The 20,343-nt window shown below is 38.7% G+C and overlaps 1 protein-coding gene across 9 annotated transcripts in view; it reads right to left on the minus strand.

Annotated features, from left to right (window-relative positions):
- LOC141549155 (transcriptional regulator ATRX-like) overlaps positions 1–20,343 on the minus strand; it is a 796,624-nt gene that overhangs the window by 538,193 nt on the left and 238,088 nt on the right. For 6 of the 9 annotated variants that reach the window (XM_074278541.1, XM_074278547.1, XM_074278543.1 and 3 more), the window contains 3 exons: positions 15,875–15,984; positions 14,614–14,679; positions 8,437–9,371 (listed from right to left, as the gene is read on the minus strand). The exons of the other annotated variants lie outside the window; for them this stretch is intronic. In XM_074278541.1, coding sequence (XP_074134642.1) covers positions 14,641–14,679; positions 15,875–15,984 — 149 coding nt within the window. In that variant the 3' untranslated portion in view covers positions 8,437–9,371; positions 14,614–14,640. Of the gene's footprint in view, positions 1–8,436; positions 9,372–14,613; positions 14,680–15,874; positions 15,985–20,343 lie in introns of those variants that run through there. 9 annotated transcript variants of the gene reach the window in all.

Raw genomic sequence — 20,343 nt, forward strand, 5'->3', positions numbered from 1 at the left:
TTCATTGGTCAACAAATATTCCCCATTCCCACTGCAAATGAAGCAATTATTTTTTCCTTTAAGTTTTTGGACATCCAGGGTTAGGTTCCTTTGCAAGCAGCTGAGAGCTAATGATTAATGCCAGGAATAACAGAAATGATTAAAGAGGTCTTATTAATATAATTACAAAAAATGGGAAGTCTTTACATCTAAATTTTTTTAAAATTACTAAGTCTGAGTAAAATAAGCATCAAATAATTGGGTTACAGCACCAGCAATAACTTGAAGTTTACAGGTAGGGCTGGAAATAGCAAATCCTTAATAGTTCCCTGAGGATGTTATCAAAATCAGAAGCCTAATGTTCGAGCACCAATAATATAGTATTTCCCAATCATGTTCTTTTACCTTCTGTTTTCTGCTGAATGTTCATGGAAAAAAAACAGAATAAACTCCCCTTGTAGCATTGCCTGAATTTTCCCCACAGAAGAAAAGCCTTTTGGAGAATGGATAAAGCATCAGCCTACAAGAGGAGATGGACCTAGGAAATCATGGCTTCCAACCCCTGCCTTTTTACAGAAAGGGAACAAGAACCCTGTTAAGCACCATGCCTAGGTGAAGGGGCAGGTCAATTCTTCAAAAGCCTCCACAGTTGTGAATCATAACATCTGAAGGAGTTGCAAAGCAGCCTTTGCTGACACAGGTGTTGCTTGTGGACTGGGAATGAAATAAATTGGAGGCAGAGAGAAGAGGAGAGAAGTCAGACAATGCAACAGCCTCTCAGTCGGGAGGTTAGACAACAGCAACTGCCTCTCAGTCTCCCTATATTATCATCATGTGCTCACATAAAGAGATCCACTCTACAAGTCTGAGTTAGACCTCCAGCAGCCACTGGCAGGTGGCTCCCATATCACAACAGAACCCCAGCTCAGGGTCAGAGCACCCCACAAGCTTCAGCAATCCTCCATAACTGAAGAGCACTGGATTATATCTCAGTAATTCCTTAGGGTGTCAGGAGAGCTGACCCTGAGCTCTCCCTGTGAAACAGAAGGACCAGCTCTTCTCCTTCATGTTGTCAAGGGGTCAGTGAGGCCTGGGGGAGGGGTACTTGGATGCCCATAGATCACCCTGCTAGTCAGATACTCCATAGAAATCACAAGAGAAAGAACCAATCTAACCATTATACGCAGAACACCTACTATGTGTCAGATAGTGTATAAGTTCTGCACTATGGAGAAGGTTGGATCTGAGCAAAGCCTTAAAGCATGTAAGGAAATCTAAGAGACTCCCTACACTCCCAAAGGACCCTACACAGTTATTCATGAGTAGTAAAGACCTGGAAACAAAGGAGATGTCCATCAAATAGGGAACAGAGATTCAAGAGAGGTCCACAAGCATGTTAGGATATTATTGGGCTTTTTTGTAGTGGCAAAGAACTGGAAACTGAGTGGATGCCCATCAATTGGAGAATGGTTGAATAAATTGTGGCATATGAATGTTATGGAGTAGTATTGTTCTGTAATAGTATTGTTCTAGTATTGTCCAGAGGCCTGGAGAGACCCACATGAACTGAGGCTGAATGAAGTGAGTAGAATCAGGAGGTCATTGTATATGGCAACAACAAGATTATACGATAAGGTGATTCAGTACAGTTCCAATGGTCTTGTGAAGGAAAGAACCATCTGCACCCAGAGAGAAGGGTGTGGGAAATGAGTGTGGATCACAACATAATATTTTCATTTGTTTTATTGTCGTTCACTTGCATTTTGTTTTCTTTCTCATTTCTTCCTTTTTGATTTGATTTTTCTTGTGAACCTAGCCAGAACCCATTCTCAGGTCCAAGTGAGGGGTGGAGCTCTTGGTAGAAACCCCTGGGAGCCCTCAGCATCCTCTCCTGGCATTCACAAGAGAAACCTATGCAGAACCACCAGTGACCCCAGCATATGAAGTTGCTCATTCACCACAGCCCTATGCCAGGCATGGCAAGTGACCCACAGCAGCCCCATCAGCAAGGGCAGAGGGGGGCCTGTCAGAGACTGAGAGCCAGGATCAGCAGCTGGACAGCTCCTGCCACCTGAGATAGGCAGAGAGCCAGAGGACAGCCTACAGAGCCCTGGCAGGCAACTCAGGATGATTTATGTAAGGGCACCAGAAAGAATTTCTTGATAAGGGGACATGAGGAAGCTGCAATCTGTTGTACTGGATGGCATTGGCACACTGGGAAAATCACAGCTCTAGAGAAGCTCTTGAGATGGTACTGGAAAAAAGCAGGTGGGCATCCAGCCCAAAAGCACACTTGGCACAAGCTCTCGTTCTCTGACGAGGTCCAGTTAGGGAAATTACAGCAGCAGCCATCTTATGTTTCCATTCTGCTTGCAAATGGAATTATTCAGTCCATCCAGCGACCCAAGCTGAGAGACAATTTGGACTCATTCGATCTAATTGGATGTAAAGTATTAGATCTGAGTTTAAACTAGAAATTTGCTTGAAAGCAGTTTCTGCACAAAATTTATAATTATTATCAGCACTATTTTCTGACAAGACAAGAATAATGAACAATTAAAGAATACAAGAAATGAAATTGCTTCTTTTATTCCAGGCTGGTTCCCATTTAGTTAGTCTCAATTACTAGACAGTAATTCTTTCATCCAGGGAGAAACTGAACCAGGAAGAAATAAAGTTTAACGAGAAGTCCAGGAAAGGCAATGCCCTCACAGGATCGTAGAGGCACCACTCACACCTAAGAGTGACTAGGGCAGAATTAACACAGTCCTACAACATGGCTGGCTCCTGGACCTAAGAGGGAGGTTCAGGAAAGTCCCAGGAATTGAGAGCCACCTGTGTACCAGAAGGGGGTCGAAGGCAAAAGGCGCAAGCTTCAGGATTCTTCACATAAATGAACTGAGCAGAGGAGCCATGGCAACAGGAAAGCATGCTAGAAATTCTATTTCTTACCCAGTAGGTGAAAACCAGCTGTCAATCAAATGGAAAAGATCATCATTCCATCCCTGTTGTTGGGCCCAGGGAAGCCCCTGGGCCCAACAACAAGGACCACACACCTAGTAAGATCTGACTGGCTCATCCCACACTGTGCCCTGGCACACATCACAATAAAGGAGCTGACGTCAGACAGAGTTGGAAGAGACACTAGAGAACATTTCACAGAGGAAACTGAGGCATAAAGCGCTCAGGCAGTTTCTCATCATTAGTCATTAGCATAACCAAGCTACACACCCAGATATTCTAAGCTAAAATCAAGGGTAATATAGTGAACAAAAGATATTAAACTCACAAGGGTATTCATTAAGCACTTACTATGTGCCAGGCTCAGTCTGTAGCCTGTTGGTATCTAGTTATTTGCTTTGTGTCTCTCCTATTACACATTAAGCTCCCTAAGGACAGGACCTGTCTTTTGTTTGTCCACTGCGACCTGGCTGTAGAGTCCAACGATCCAGGGAACTGGGAATGAAGGAGTTTGAACCTTTGTTCAATGCTTTTCTCTTGCCAACTGTCAGCCCTAGATTACTCATACTATTTGTTCTTTGTCTTAATGACTGTTTTTTTTTAATTTTTGATGAAGCGTAGTGTACAGGAGGGGCTGGGACCAATGCCTACAATATGGTCAAGGGTATCCCCAAGGTGTTAAGGCGTTATACTTTGGTTACAACAAAAAAGCTATGCAGGGCAGTGAAGATACCTAACACAAATACAATTAAAAACACAGGAGGAATTGCAACGCTAGGAAAGATCAACAGTCTTACAGACTGGGGTAAAGGTTTAGGATTCATGTACCTAAACAATAGGAGGTTTGCACCTCAGTTGCACTTTCAGTTCGTTTTGGGAGGAAGAGGGCTCAACTGTCCATTCACCAGGCAGTTCAGCAGGAGTGAGGAGTCCAACCCTGCTCCCTGGCCCATATACTACAGTGTCCGATGTCAACAGGATCTGGAAAGGACCTTCCCAGGTTGGGGTGGGCTTCTCTTCTCCCATGTCCGGATCAAGATCCAGTCTCTCACCTGGTACTGGTGTTAGTGCACAGGGAAACCCAGAGATAAAATCTGAGCACTTACTCTTTAGTCTGCAAAATATGGAGGTGTTTTGCCAAAGCAGACACACACACACACACACACACACACACACACACACACACACACACATTATAGCTTTTTATTTGTATGGGTAATTTTTCAGCATTGACCCTTGCAAAATCTTCTGTTCCAACTTCTTCCTTCCTTCCCCCCACCCCCTCCCCTAGATGGCAGGTAGACCAATACTTGTTAAATATGGATACAACATATGTATACATATTCATACAGTTATCTGTCTCTTCATTTCTTGATTCATTCTCTCCCCCTTACCTGATGAGGGAGATTGTCAAAGAGCATGAAACTCCCAGATAATAACCAAGGCTTGCATGAAGAGCTGCAGAATCTTACCTCTAAAATGGGCTCCTTGGTCCAAATCAGTTTGTTCCATCTTCCCATGCCACAGGATTATTTGTTCCATACCATGGGGGCAGTGGCCCTTGGCAGGGGGAAAGCCAAGATGTCAGATGGTCCACTACAACCACCAGATATTAAAAAAAATTAGGTCTCAAAGATGACCTATTGGGGGCAGTTCGGTAAAGTCCACCTGTATATTCTGAAAGAGAGGTCTAGCGGCCTCCCTCCCCTCAGGGTTTGATGGAAAGCAGGCTTGCTTGTCTTCTGACTCAGCAGTCTGAGTGATCCATACTGTGTAAGAACAACATCACACAGGTTCTGTACATCGCTGTAGCTCCCCTGAGGTAGATGTTGAAGGGCCTGTCTCATACCTGATTGGGTCAGTACCTCTCTGCTGTCTGGGAGATACCATCGGCTGCCCCATTCCTGATTCCCAAGGATAAAGCTTTTTATTTTTTACTCTTCTGCTGTGAAAGATGTGGAAGATGACTCAGAGGAAAAGGTGGAATTAGAACGAACAAATTATTGGGCCTTTCCGATTCTACACTTCTCATTCTCTGCTTCCTCATTGGCAAGACAGTTGCCTCTGGCTTCAAAGACTGTCCAACTTGATAATCATTCACATGGATTATTGATCTATTATCTGGTAGCTTCAGGTTTTCTAGCACTTGGGAGACAAGAGTAACATGGGCCAGGTCTCACCCCTTCCTATTTATCATTCCCCTTCCCTCCCATATTTTTCCAAAAACATGAACCACACCCCAAGCATATTTAGAGTCAGTATACATATTGCCATCCTTTCCATCTAATAGTTTTAGGGGTTGGTTTAGTGCATACAATTCACAAGTTTTAGCTGTGAATTGGGAAGTCTACCACCTCTCCCTGACTTGGGAAAGGCTATCATGACTTTTTATAGCAAATTGATTTGTCCGTTTCCCCTTCACCATTGTAGAGGATCCATCTATGAACATATTCATTCCCTTTGGAATTGGGGACTCCTGCAAATCTTGTCTAACCTTGTTTGGAGGTCAATCAATAAAGTAATGTTTTAAACTGGCCAAGTCTTCCCCCCCTGAAGACAGAACGGGAACGGGATTCAACTTGTCGTCTTGTGCCAGAATCAAATTAATCTTCTCAAGAAGGATTGCCTCATATGTTAGAATTCTAGCGTCAATGAGCCACCTTCCTGACCTCTGGTTAAGGATATTTCAGACCTGATGTGGGATACTAACAGTGAGGCTTCTCTCAGACGTGAACTTTCCACTTTCTTCCACCAATATGTAGCTGCCACAGCTTGAATACAGCCCACTGGCTTTCTCTGGCCCCTTCTTATTTGGGCTAATATCCTAAGGCCATGCCCCTGAACTTATTCACCAACAAATGAAAGGGTTTTCCCTAATGATTAGAGGGTCAGCACAGGAGAGGTAATGAGCACTTCTTTTAATTTCCTGAACCCTTCCTCCCCTTCGGAGTCCCACTCAATTTTGTCTGGCTTTTCCACTAACAAATACTTGAACATAGGTTGGGTGAGGGTGGTATGAGTCAATCCAGTTCCTTCAGTATTTTACAATCCCAGGTCCTTCCTGAGTTCCCTCTTATTCCAAGGGATTGGGATCTGGAGAACACCAGCTACTCTTTCTGGATCCAATTTCTTTTGTTCCTCACTAATCCAATGCCCTAAATACTTAACCTCTTTCAACAAACTGTAACTCACTCTCCAAGCCCTCTGATCCTAAGTAGTTTAGCAAAGCTGATAGTAGCTTCGCTAACTCCTTTTCTCTTCCTTCCTTTACCAATAAATCAGCAGATTGCTGGGCCCAAGTTGCTAGGGGAGCTTTAAATCTCTCCAGAATTCTCTACAGGACTTGCTGAAATAAATGAGGTGACACTATATGTCCTTGAGGAAGAACGCAGCATCTGCATTGCTGTTTTCTCCCAGTTTCAGTCTTCCCTTTCGAAGGCAAAAATGTCCCCACTTTCAATATCTAGTGGCCAGGACCAAAGTGTATCCTTCAGATGTATCACCCTAAACCATTTACTGTTCCCCTGGGATATCTTCCCAGTACAGAGGGTAAGGATCGGGGACTACTGGGTGGGAGGGCAAAACGATTTTATGAGTTTCTCTCAAATTTGGACCAATCTGTATGTCCCACCCTCTTTCAGACTGGTACTATAGGTTTATTGAAGGGAGAGATGCAAAGTTCTCAAAGTCCTCCCTCCAATAGCCCCTTCATGACCAGTGAGAGCCCTAGCCATCCTTCTAGGGATATAAGGTGTTTTTTCACCTTTGCCCCTACGATGGGATCCCTCTATTTCATTTTAAAGCTGTCACCTGGACTCTGCCCCTGTTTGTAGGGCCTGCCCAGACTTCTGAATCAATTTGCCCTTCTTCATCTTTTATGAATAAAATTTTAACTTGGAACAATTTGGGTTCCAGGGTTATTTGGATAACTAATTTAGTACTTAGAGCTCTCCCTAACAAATTGATCCCCCCTCAAAGACCAGAAGCAGCCTGCACAAAACATCGGTCCCTTGGTAATGGACTTCTAAAACTTCAGAAAGGGGGACCAGGAAATTTTCTCCTTTTACTCTGAGATGATGGTTTCTTGTGATAGTTTAGTCCCAGAGGGGAAGTGGATTACACTAGATTGAATAGTCCCAGTATCTTCCTCCCCTCAGGGCCCACCTTAAATTTATCAAGGGTTCTAGGGGGGATTGTTGGATCAACCCCCAACATCTCTAGTCCTCCAGTTCCCCCAAATTCTCTCTTACATTCATTGTTGGAGGCAATCTCCCATTATGTGCCCCTCCTTTCCACATCCCCAGAACATTAAAGGCTTTCCTTTTCCCCTATCCCTGCCTTCTCCCATTGCCCTGGTGCTCTCCTTCCTTTGTATCCCTCCCTAGTTTGGAGCATCTTCCACTGTCCAGAATTCTTAGGTGTCCCTACCATAGTTTGGACAATCTGCAACATGAACCAAGTTTTCTGTTTTTGATTTTCATGTATTTTAATGGGTTCTTTTAAGAGGTTTTCCAAAGTTTTGTTGTTCATCTGTCAACCTTCTGAATTTTTTACTAATATCTGGCCAGGCATTAGTTACAAAGTTTACCTTTAATATGGACTCAATGCTTGGGTCACATATCTAACCCCGAGTATTTAATAACATTTTCTTTTAGTCTTTTTAGAAACGTGGTATTTTCTGGGTATTCCTGAAGGCCTTTTTAATATTTGGGGGCTTCGGAGTTGCATTCTTAATCCGAGTAGTAATGAATCCTCTCAGGTCCTGCATGTGTATTCTATGGACCTCATTGCTGTGATCCCATCAAGGTTCAAGAGTTGGGTATTTTTGGTCTGTCCAGACCACCCAGCTGCCAGCAGATGTCTGCGTTCCCACTCAGCATTGTGGCTCTCCTAATCCTCCCTCTTTCTTCAAGAAAGAATAATCCATTTGGGATAGACATCAGCCTGTGACAAGGAGAAAAGTGAGGGCCAAGGAACCGGTCTAGCCACCCTGCGAGACCACAAGGATCCTCCATAAGCTTTCCCTTTCCTCTTTAAAACTTCTGGCTTCTCTGGCTCTAAGGGGAGTGTTCACAAATCCTAATCCCCCATAGGCTAGTGGCACTTTTCTCAGGGGATACATGCCAGGTTTCTTTGGCTCTAGGGGTAAATTGTAAAATGGACTCAGCAAATATCCCCCAGACCTCGGGTAGCTTACCTCCAGGTTACACTACTATAACTTGTGTGACTCCTCCCCACTGCCTGGCCGGATTTTTCTTACTTTTGTTTTGATTTGTTGGAGCCCTATTCTCACTTTTGTCTCTCCAAGTCCCTCTCTTCAGGATCTTTCCTTTAATTGGTCAGAATTCTCCACCAAGAAGAGGAGTCCCCAAGTAAAATCTGGGTGTGTGCTGGACTCAACTCTGTATAGGAGACCGGAGTCCTTAAAGGGTGATCCCGGAGAAGCCCCTAAAAGTGTGTGGGTCCGAAGTCCTCCAACTGAATTAAAAACAGAGGTTTCTCACTGTAGAAAACAGAAGCATTTATTTGATCAAGTCTCACGAGAACTAGGCATCTCGCTCTACCAGGGCGGACTGGCAGTAATGAGAGATGGTGTACAGGAAGGAAACAAGAAAAAGTTTACATATCCTAACATAAACAAATCTAAGAAACATCGCAAGGGTTGGCCCTACCCTCTGGTTGGATAGAGCGGATAGCCTCACATTTTAGCCATGAATAGGGAAATATCTCTCAATCCTAACACAGAAATCATAGGGTTTTAGTATCTTTTTAAGCATTCTTATTTTGTCTCTTTTTTTAGTATTTTTTTTCCTTCTAACATTATTAATTATTTCATTATTTAGGCATTCTTCTAAAGCCTCCTGAGCATTTCCTATCCCCATCAGCATATATCTAACAGATTCCAACTGACTTAAATTTGTACTTGGCTAACTTCTGAATTATTAGATATTTATTCCAAAACAATCAAAAAAGTAGAGTTAATAACTGTCACATCCTCTATCAATGCTTTTGTTCTTTTAATCAAGTCTTTTAGAATAAGTAATATTGAAAAAAGGATATCAGAGTAGTATCAGAGCAGTATCAGAGGAAGAATTATATAAATGTTGAGTCTTCAGCACAACTTCCATATTTGAATTTTTCTGGATGATCACAGGTATTGGCACACTTTTTACTTACTTTTTTTTTTTTTTTTTTTTTTTTTTTTTTTTTTTACTGCTGATCTAAGTGTGATAAAAGCTCAAATACACTATCACATATAGCAATCAAATCCAACAAAGTCTCAGGTTGACAAGTATAACAATTCCACTTAGTGTTTTCATCCATCAAATTTGAGATCTCCTTTCTCCCTAGACTGTGCCAAATGCATTTTTCACAAAAAGTATTATAGCAAGAATTACAAAAAAATTATGTTTCCGCCTTCTGCACACCATCTGAAATATAAAGAAAAACAAGCAAAAACACTGAAGCATCATTCTTATTCAACTATTTAAAGATTTTTTTAAAAAAGTTAATTAGAAACAAAAATATACTAATTACAAAAATTTTAATATAACTTAATAGATGTCATCGTATATTCTTTTAAATTGTACATGCCCTTGCAACCAGTACTGCAGAGTAAAAGTAGGAATTTATCCAATTTCTCCCATTGAAACATCTTTACAACTTTAAAATAATGCCCCAAATTAATTCTGGGATGGAACAGCCAATAAATAAAAAGGACAAAACAATATTCCAAACCAAAGTAGCCATCAGTGGGCCTCCCACATATGACCTTGAAAAGCAACTAAAGCAGCAGCATCTCTGTAAGGACTGAAAATTGGTCAGAAATAGGATCCTTAGCTGGCACTGGGTCCAGGACTTTCTTGCATTGGCCATACAGAGATCCACATTGCCATCCTAAGGCAAGAATAAAGACTGGCACACAAGGGGGCAGTTCAGAAAAAGAGAACTTTTGGTCACTCATAGATTTTTTAAAGTTCAGACTAGGAAACCAGTGATTACACCCCTTCTTAGATCATAACATCCTAGAAAAGCAGAAAGTTTACAGATGCCCAGAAATAGCTCTGAACCAAGAGAACAAAAACTTGAAGCTTGAGACAATGCTTTCCTCCTTCAGGTCCCAATTTTATTACAAAGGTAAAATTTAATAGGTTGGAAAAAATCACTAAACAACAAAAAAGAACATGACAGGGATGATCAAAACAAATTCAGAAAAAGACAACAGTCAAAATTTCTACATTCAAGTTCATAAAGAAAAATGTGAATTGGTCTCATGCTCAAAAAAGAATTACTGAAAAAATGCTTTAAAAGTATCTTAACAAGCAAGTAAAGAGGTAAAAGAAAAATTGGGGAAAATAATGAAAGTGATGCACGAGAATCATGAAAAAAGCACTTCAGTAAAAATCCATTTATGAGAAAGTTTTAGAAAACAAAATTGGGAATTTCATTTTTTAAAAAAAAAATCTACTTTAAAAGAGGAAAAGCTCATTGAAGAACATAATGCATTGAAAATTACAATTGGGCAAGTGGAAGTTAATGACAGCTATGTCATATTTCTCTCTGGAAAATGAAAGTAAGTTTGTTAATTATGGAAGACATTTGCAAGCACCTTTTGTGGCAAAGAATATGGAGCTTTAGCTTTAGTCCAGTAAATTCAAAGTAGTTATGCATCCCTGAACAAGCACTTGACCTGACTAGTTTTTATGTACTTCACAGGTTGTTGGAAGCTCAGGAAGAAGCCCATCTGACTCTTATCAGATATAAGAATTCCATTAAGAATATTCTGTTTATAGAATGATTGTGAGGATGAAACTCCATTGTCTATCCCTAAAATCCTGTGCATCTTTAAACAACCTTTAGAGATGCTGATTATCATATCTTTAGACAGGTCCTGGCCCTGGTCTGCCAGGGGTATTCCATCTAGTTCCTTGATTCCCCCCACTTTTGAGCTCCCTCACACTTCCTCTCCTCCTTGATCCTCACCCCCCTGAGTTCCTGCCTTTATCCCTGAGATATCCCCAAGATTGTATTTCCCTTATCAAAGATCTGCTTAGGACAAAGGTCTTTGCCACGTTTTCTTCCTGACTAAGGGCACCAGGAGGTTCTTCTTTCTCCCTGCTCATAGTGTCTTCTCTCTAATGGTGCCGTCCTCCTTACTCTAACTCACTCTGATGAGTCTACTAAACTCCTCTGTGAATCTAACCTACTCATCAATGGCACGCTTAGGCCTCCTGATATATTCCTTTCATGGATTCTTCCAAATTTCTTTCCTTTTTAGCTAGATGCTCTCCCAACTCTATTCCCTATGGGCCACTTCAGAGGCCTATTTTATCCCTACTTTTTCTGTAAACTCTTCTCCTAAATAAACCTTCCTTTTGATAGAGAATAGCTATTGTGAATTTGTCACATGTTTATTCCGAACCTGTTCTTGCTACCTCAGTCTCATCAGTGATTGTTTGACCTTGGGCAAGTCACTTAATGTATCTTTGCTTTGGTTTCCTCAACTGTAATAATAGCACCTATGTTTCAGGACTGTTGACTTAGCATCCAGTCCTTATGTACATACAAGGAATCATAATTATCATTAACATCATCATTATTATTATTAGTCAAAATGTCTCTTTTCCAGCTCAGTGATGTTAGGATCTAAATTCTTAAGATATTTGCAATGGGGTCTTGCAAATACTAAATGTTTAATAAATACATCTTCAATTGAAAAACTGTCAAATACACTATTTTATTGAAGGTTAATGGCACAATGGGCAAAATGTGTCTTGCAGGAAACATTAAAAAGCACTTATTGAATTCAGTGAACACTGTTTTAGTTATTAGTAAAGCAAAAGATACACATAACAGGCTTCAGCTTTGAGGAACTTAAATTCTCTAAGGAGGAGACAAAGCACATCCACATTTAAATATAGAATAAATACATAGTAATGTTGAAGGAGGAACTAGAAACCAGATACAGAAAAAAGAATTGCTCTCTACAGAAAAAAAAAACCTAAGCTTTGCATGCAAAGTTTGATTTGAAAGACTGGTGTGAGGGAAATGATGGGGAAACTCAGCAGCTGCTAAATAAAAAAGGAGAACTCCACAGGTGTACCAGTAAGATTGTTCCTCCATTTCTAAGAAAATAGCATTCAATTCAATGAAAAGTAAATTAAATAAAATATTAAATATTTTGTTGCTGGGCTGGGCCTTCCTCTCTGGACACAAGTGGCAAGGGGGAATCTCTATGTTGACCAGCAACGGGGTCAAGATCTGGCTGGTGCCTTGTTCTGGGGGTGAGAGCTCTACATTGAGGTCTTCTTTTGAAGAAGGTGACTGCTCACCTGCCTAAGAGACTGTTGTGTAGAGAGAGGATGGATCCTCAAAGGTGAATTGCCCTAAATTTGGAACTCTGCTTGGCCCCCTGCTGTGAGATCTTTTACTACCACCACCACCACCATCACCACACTACTTTCGGTACTTGTTTCCTTCTTAATCCACTGACATAGACCTACATTGGCTTAACTTTGATGAAAGATAGAAAATTAGAGGAACAAAGGACCAGCGATTTCAAATTGATGCAAAGGTACAAGGACAGAAAATTTAAGATGAATTATAAACTTTAATTAAAATAAAACTAAATAAATTCATCTCCCTAATGCCTGTTTCCCCTGCCACAGAGCAGGTCATTGGAGCCAAGGTTATTCTTTGAAAGGACATCAATAGGACAAGTCACATGATCCAACCCTTATTGCCATCAATCTAGCCAAAAAAGTAAAAAGTTAGTTGTAATATCTGGACCCTCCTCCAAAACCAGCCACCGAAAAGATTCTGTTACTATAGAAACCATCAGTAAGGCCCTTACTTACCCCACCTGTGGGACAGCAAAAGAGTTAAATAATCTACACACCCCAGGTAGGCGATCAGGGAAACCCCCTCCACCACACACACACACACACACACACACACACACACACACACACACACACACTCTCCTATCTCCATCTCACACCCTCTGGTGAAATCAACCCAGTAAGCCTTGAAAGCCAGCAGCAAGCTGCACAACAATTTATTACTGCACAAAACCAGATCAGGTCTATCACATAAAAAATTCCACGTCACAAAATAAGCAGAAAGGAAATGTGTGGGAAAAAGAAAAAGAAAAGAACTAGAGGAAAATTTTATTTTAAAAAGATAATGAAAAATTTTTTGCAGTAACAGGGAAGAACAAGTCATACTTACAAAAGGACCATAGTATCCAAGTGATTATACTTGGAACTTCAAAAAATGTCATTTGTTCTTAGATCCCCCCCCAAATCTTGGAAGAGCTTGAAAGGAATTTTTAAAAGTATAAACTAAACCAGAAATAGCCTTTAACCTAAAAAATTGAGTGGGTATTAAGAAAGTAACTACTTAGCTACTGAAAAGAGAGAAAGTCAGAAAGGTCAGAGTGAGAAAATGGCATCATCACAAAAGGGGAGACAGAAAACAAACTGGGATGACTAGAGTGACACCTGTCCGAATCTTCACACAGGTTCCCATCTGCATGCTGGCTGTTTCTGGGTCCATATGATAGGATGTAGCCCTTGGAAATGAGGTACTAGAAGCCCTAGTAGTGGTAGAGACCCCAGTACTTTTCAAGAAATCTCAGGCTGAATCTTGAGTAGATGCCCATCAACTGGGAAAGACTTTACAAGTTGTGATATATGAAGGTAACAGAATATTACTGTTATATAAAAGATGATCAAGCTGATTTTAGAAAGAACTAGAAAGATTTACACAAACTGATGCTGAGTGAAACAATCAGAACCAGGAATGCATTGTACACAATAACAGAATGAATATGCAATGATCAACTATGAAAGACTTGGTTCTTCTCAGTGGCTCAGTGATCCAGAGTAATCCCAATAGATTTTGGACAGTAAATGCCATCTGCATCCAGAAAAAGAACTATGGAGATTGAATGTAACTTCTTTTTTCCATTTTTTTCCCTCTCCAATGGTTTTTTCCCTTTTGTTCTGATTTTTCTTTTCCAACATTATTCATAAAGCAATGTGTATTAAAAATAAATAAAGTTATTAAAAATTTAAATACAACTAAAAAATGTCAAATACAACAAAGAATATGATTGTGGCAGTTATGTTGGAAATTCAGTATGAACTAGACTTTGTTAGTATTTTTCCTGTGTTATAGACACTTATGGTACTGCGATGCCTGTAGTCAGGAAAAAAAAAAAAAAAAAAAAAAATATATATATATATATATATATATATATATATATATATATATCTTTGACTTCTTAAAGTATTTAATTTTAAATGTCAATTAAAATAAAGGTATCAATTTCTTTACCATCTAAATTCAGAGATATCCTGAAATTTACCAAAAAGGACCTGGATTAATAATCTCTGGAAAAAACCATGCACAGCTCAAGAAGACCCAAGTTCAAATAAAAAAAAATGAAAGCATAACATATTTAATGCCATTTTTCCTTAACTAGAAAACATCAGTAGTTATAAATTTAAAACTACTATACTGTAGCATTTTTAATATATGCTATAATTTCTGACACCTGGTAACACAATTAAGAGTCACTGAGAGAATAAAATAAATTATAAATAAATAAAACTATTTAAGAAATCCCCAAAATAGGAATGCTTTATATTTTGGGAGATATATTCCTACCTGCAGTGCTTATGAGTTCTTTTAGAATCACTGCTTAATGTCATCAGTCATATATATGTAGCAGTTCTAAAAAAGGAATTAACATTCAATTCTAAATTTTGCAACTCTGTTAAAATATTAACATTCACAAAGCACAAATTTTAAAATGATTCAAACCACTAAGCATATACTATGTTTAAACATAAAACTGGAGTGATAACTTTAGTCACAGTAAAAAAAAATGAAGTATTTTGTAAAAGTAAAGAACTGGTAACAAAGTAATGACATATCATGGGAACAGAGGAACAAAATGTCTATGAAGAAGTCATTTTGTTAACTGAGAAGCTGAATTTAAAGAAAATGCAAAATATGTCCAAAAGAAAAAATGTGTAAATTGATAAAAGGAAAATAAACAGCATCCAAATAATGATACCAAACATTATTAACTCAATGAAAAATACAACTTTTGCTGTGCTCAAACACATTGATATGTTAGAAGTCTGGAAGAACTCAAATGAACTCCCTGCTCAAATAACTTATTCATTCTCTGAGTTAATCAGGAAAACATATTATAAGTAATACAGCTTCACAGGATTGTTGTGCACCAAGCAAGTTTACCTGTGTACAGTATATATTATATTATACATATAATTATATATATATTATACATATATATATACATATATAATGTACATTTTATATATATATATGTTATATAGTATAAATCTTAAAGTGCTAGGGAAAAGAAGCTATTATTAAAATTACTGTTATTATTACAGTAAGTGCTGATTCCAAAAGAGGTAATTTGAAATTTTCTCCTCTCACCAAATGCAAGAACAATTGAGTGCAAATTATTACATATAGTGTTAAACATGAATAGAACTGTTTTTTTTTTAATTAAGCATGTCCTTAGTAATCAAACAACATGAAAATCATATCACTATGATGGGGTCAAGATACCTTGTAGCCCACTATGACTGATCCGAACAGTATGAGCTCACAGGTTGGGCACAGATAATCTTTGTGATTCTCCTCATGTATATTAAAAATGGAAGTTTATGCAAACTAACCAATTTATTAATCAAGTCTGACTTTCTAAGTTCAGCACTTATTACACCTCACTTCTGAGGAGAGAACCTTCACTTTTGAAATGAATCATTATGGAATTCATCTAAACAAACAGGATATCTTAGTCTAACAAGAGAGTTTGTCCTTTATTCCAGAAGGAAAAGCATAATAGTTCACAGTTAATAAAATCAGCATCTACTTCATAACTACATACCTTACAAATAAGAATATTCAATGCAGGATGTCTATATATTGAATTCTTCTCATAATGGTTCACCTGTTGTCCGCAAGCAGTACAGATCATAGTGTCATAAAGTGTTTCTCCTAAACAAATCAATCACATAGCCAGTTAACAAAATTTAAAATGACATAAAACATTTGAAACTGCATTTTTATATCTCAGTGTCTTTTTGGTAATGTCCTATTTGCTTAATCAGTAGGAATCTTAATTACAGGGATATGTGTGTGTGTGTGTGTGTGTGTGTGACACACACACACACACACACACACTCATCATTCTACTGTTGCATACTTATACAAAATTATGGAAAAGTTTCATAAATTTCACAAACTAACAAATTTTGGGACTGGAAGACATTGTGTCATACATTTTTCCCCCAATTCATTTCTGCCTCAGTTTCCTTATCTATAAAATGGGCTAGGAAAGGAAACAGTAAACCACTCTAGTATTTTTGTCAAGAAAACCCAAAATGTGCTCTTGAAGAGTCATTCACAACTAAAATGATGAAAAAAAATTAGAATAAGGTGGAAAGACATCGTGTGAAACAATAGTCACAATGAAAGAACAGAAACAGATGAACCATCAATATGAGAAACAGAAGGCAGGCCAGCTGGGGAAGAAAAACAAGTATAGTTAGAATGGATAATATTGTGAGGACTTTAAAAATCAAAATGATGCATTTATATTTTATGATAAAGACTAATTAGGTACAGGAATAACAGGTAAACTAACTATTAAGGAAAATTATTGTAGAAACAAAGATATGGAGGATTTGAATTAGAATGAGTGTGAGGGAAAGTAGATATATATATATATATATATGTGTGTGTGTGTGTGTGTGGTGTGTGATTGCCCAATAGCTGCAAACAGATATTTGAAAAGATTATGACAGAAATGAGTTATCAAGTTTCTGCATATCAAGCTGTTAAAGAAAATGAGGTGACCAGAAGAGAATGGAAAGGTATATATTAAAAAAAATGGATAAGGAGTTAAAGACGGGGGCATAATAGGACAATTGTAATGTAACAGCAGACTCCTAAGAAAGAAAAACCAACAGAAGCCACAACAGAAGCATCTTTACAGATGCAGAGAAAGACCTTTCCAAAATAAAGGACCCAATTTATTAAAAAAACATTCCTATTAAAAAAAACATTAAAGAGCATAAGGATAAATGGAGTTTGCATTAATGTGATAAGTAATATTTGTAACTATCATCAGCAAGAATTATCTGCAATGGAGATAAACTAAAAGCTTTTTCCATACAATTAGAGGTGAAGCAAGCATTCCCATAGTCAAGCACAGCAAGGAGAAAGAGAAAAAGGTCTGTGGAGCCTCAGGAAGGATCTGGCCACTAGCAAATGACAGTATTGAGAGAAAAGCATAGTAATGTCCAACGAAAATGGCAAGACCAAAGAGATCTTGGGAGATCCATGAGCATTTGCTGGCTGGAGGAGATCACCACTTGTCGCCAGATTACAAGAGTTGTGAGCAATAGCTGAATGTGAAATGTGTGGCTCTGGTCCAAGCAATAATAAGAGAAAGAAAACTGCAAATGCAAAGTATCTTTACAAAGAAAATACCATGGCAAGAGAATTCTGGGAAGACAGGAAAGCCCTTCAGAAAATCAAATTTCCGTTACAAAGAAAAGACAGAATATTGCCACAGAGGGCAAAGAACAGAGGAAATAATCAAATCAAACAACTGTTCTAAGACAATTTGTATACAACTCAATAAAGACTCAACTCCAAGGAAGAAGGAGTAAATTATCTTACATGAAACTGGGAAACAAGAAGAGCTTTTACACTGGAAGGTGGAATAATGCTTAAACCTTACTCCCTATGGAGAAGATAATAACAGATTGAGCTGGATACAGAAATCTATTTGGTTCTACAGGTAGAAAGGAGAGAAGGGAAAGAGGGTCTGTGGAGGAGGTGAGCATAAACTAAGAGGACGGGGGGAAAAGAGATAAAAAGGCAAATGGGGAAAAGATAATTTGAAGGGAACTATACAGTAATCATAACTGCAAATATGAATGGGATAAACCTAAACACAAAATGAAGGTGAATTAAAAAATAAGAAATAATTGAAAGTAAAGAGCCACATACCCAGTAAAGATAAAGCCTGGAGCAGAGGGTAATAATTATGATTTCTGATAAAGCAAAAACATATCTAATTAAAAAAGATGAACAAATGACTTTTTGCTAAGAAATACCATAAAAAATGAAATAACACTATATACATGCAGCAAATAATACTCTCTAAATAAAGAAAAAGTTAAATGAGTTATAAGTGAAAAAACAACAACACTATACAAATGGGGGCCCTCAACATTCCCTTTTGAGAACTAAGTTAATCAAAACAAACAAGAAAGAAGTTAAAGAAATAAACAATATTTTTTAAAAGTTAGAACTCTGGAGAAAATGGAACGGTAGATTTGAATGCATGTTTACTCAGTGGTACAGGGCTGCACAAAGCAGAACTGAAGGAGCCCAGGAAAGAGGTGCGAGATGGGCAAACCAAACCTGACATTGTCATAATGAGAACCACACAGAAGCTGCTCTAAGAGAATACGGGTCCTGGGAAAGTATATGTCAAGGAGCGAAAGAAGTGGGATTGCAGCCAAAACTTTCACATCCAGCAAGTGAAGGATATCTCTGAACTGAGAGAAGGAATACTCCATGAGCTGCCAGGCTTTCAAGGTTTTGTCGGAAAGTGACACATAGGATCCAAGAGAAACAACCAGTAAGCATCAGGAATGAAATACAAGGGACTCAGTCCAGCGAAAGTATATATTTCCTGCGTGGGGATGTTCACGCTATGTCTGCGACTGTCATTAGTAATTAGTTTGAGAGAAAGCCAGAGGCAGAGAAGAGGATGATGTGATTCTGAAAAGCAAAATGGGGAAGGACAAGTTAAAAAGATAACTCCATTTCACAGATGAATGTGGAAGAGCAAGGAATTAGAGAGATGAGGAGGACTGAGATTTCTGGAAGCCTACTCATATCAGACATGGGTTAAAGGAAGGATGGTACATGCACATCTATAAGGGGATAAAGGCTTTTATATCTATGAAGAAATAAGATGGGCTGGGAATAAATGTATTATATTAGTCACAGTGGAATAAAGAAAGAGGGAAAAGGTAAAGAGTAGGGAGAATAAGGAAAGGATTCTCGAGCAGCTTAAGTAGTAGCAAGGCCATGGGGCAAGTAGTAATAAAGCAGAGGAGCTGGGAAATAAGAAAAAAATGCACACAAAGAGAATAACAGTAAGCAGGAGCAGAAATTATTATAAAAAAGTCAGGGGTAGTAATCACTTATCCCAGACAAGATCAAAATCTTAAAAGAGAAATCTACATTATATGCTAGCCAAATCAATAGTATCTAAGATATATGTATGTATATATATATACATTATATATAAATATATCTTTATACACACACACATATATATATATATTAATATATCCATATTTAACTGTAGCCTGCTAGGTGGAAGGTACAAGGGAGGAAAGGGAGAAATAGAATAATGTAACATCTGGGATAGCTTTCTGGAGGTCCTCTATAAGGGCCTTGGTCTCAGCAGAATAGACACCATGAGAATGGTCAAAAAGAGAGTCTAGATTCTTTATTCTGTCCCAGTCTTGATCTTGGTTCAAGAGGCAGGAGAGCCACCAGGAGGCTGGTCAAAGATAGAATGTCCCTTGATGCATTGCTGGTGGAGTTGTGAACGAATCCAACCATTCTGGAGAGCAATCTGGAATTATGCCCAAAAAGTTATCAAACTGTGCATAACCTTTGATCCAGCAGGGCTACTCATGGGCTTATATCCCAAGGAAATCCTAAAGAAGGGAAAGGAACCTGTATGTGCCAAAATGTTTGTGGCAGCCCTTTTTGTAGTGGCTAAAAGCTGGAAGATGAATAGATATCCATCAATTGGAGAATGTTTGGGTAAATTACGGTATATGAAGGTTATGGAATACTATTGTTCTGTAAGAAATGACCAGCAGGAGGAATACAGAGAGGCTTGGAGAGACTTACATCAACTGATGCTGAGTGAAATGAATAGAACCAGAAGATCATTATATACTTCAACAACAATACTGTATGAGGATGTATTCTGATGGAAGTGGATTTCTTCAACATAGAGAAGAGCTAATCCAATTCCAATTGATCAATGATGGACAGAATCAGCTACACCCAGAGAAGGAACACTGGGAAATGCGTGTAGTAAACTGTTTGCATTTTTGTTTTTCTTCCCAGGTTATTTTTACCTTCCAAATCCAATTCTCCCTGTGCAACAAGAGAACTGTACAGATCTGCACACATATATTGTATCTAGGATATACTATAACACATTTAACATGTATGGGAGTGCCTGCCATCTAGGGGAGGGGGTGGAGGGAGGGAAGGGAAAAGTCGGAACAGAAGTGAGTGCAAGGGATA

The sequence above is a fragment of the Sminthopsis crassicaudata genome, chromosome X (genome assembly GCF_048593235.1).
Source record: "Sminthopsis crassicaudata isolate SCR6 chromosome X, ASM4859323v1, whole genome shotgun sequence".
Classification (NCBI taxonomy): domain Eukaryota; kingdom Metazoa; phylum Chordata; class Mammalia; order Dasyuromorphia; family Dasyuridae; genus Sminthopsis; species Sminthopsis crassicaudata.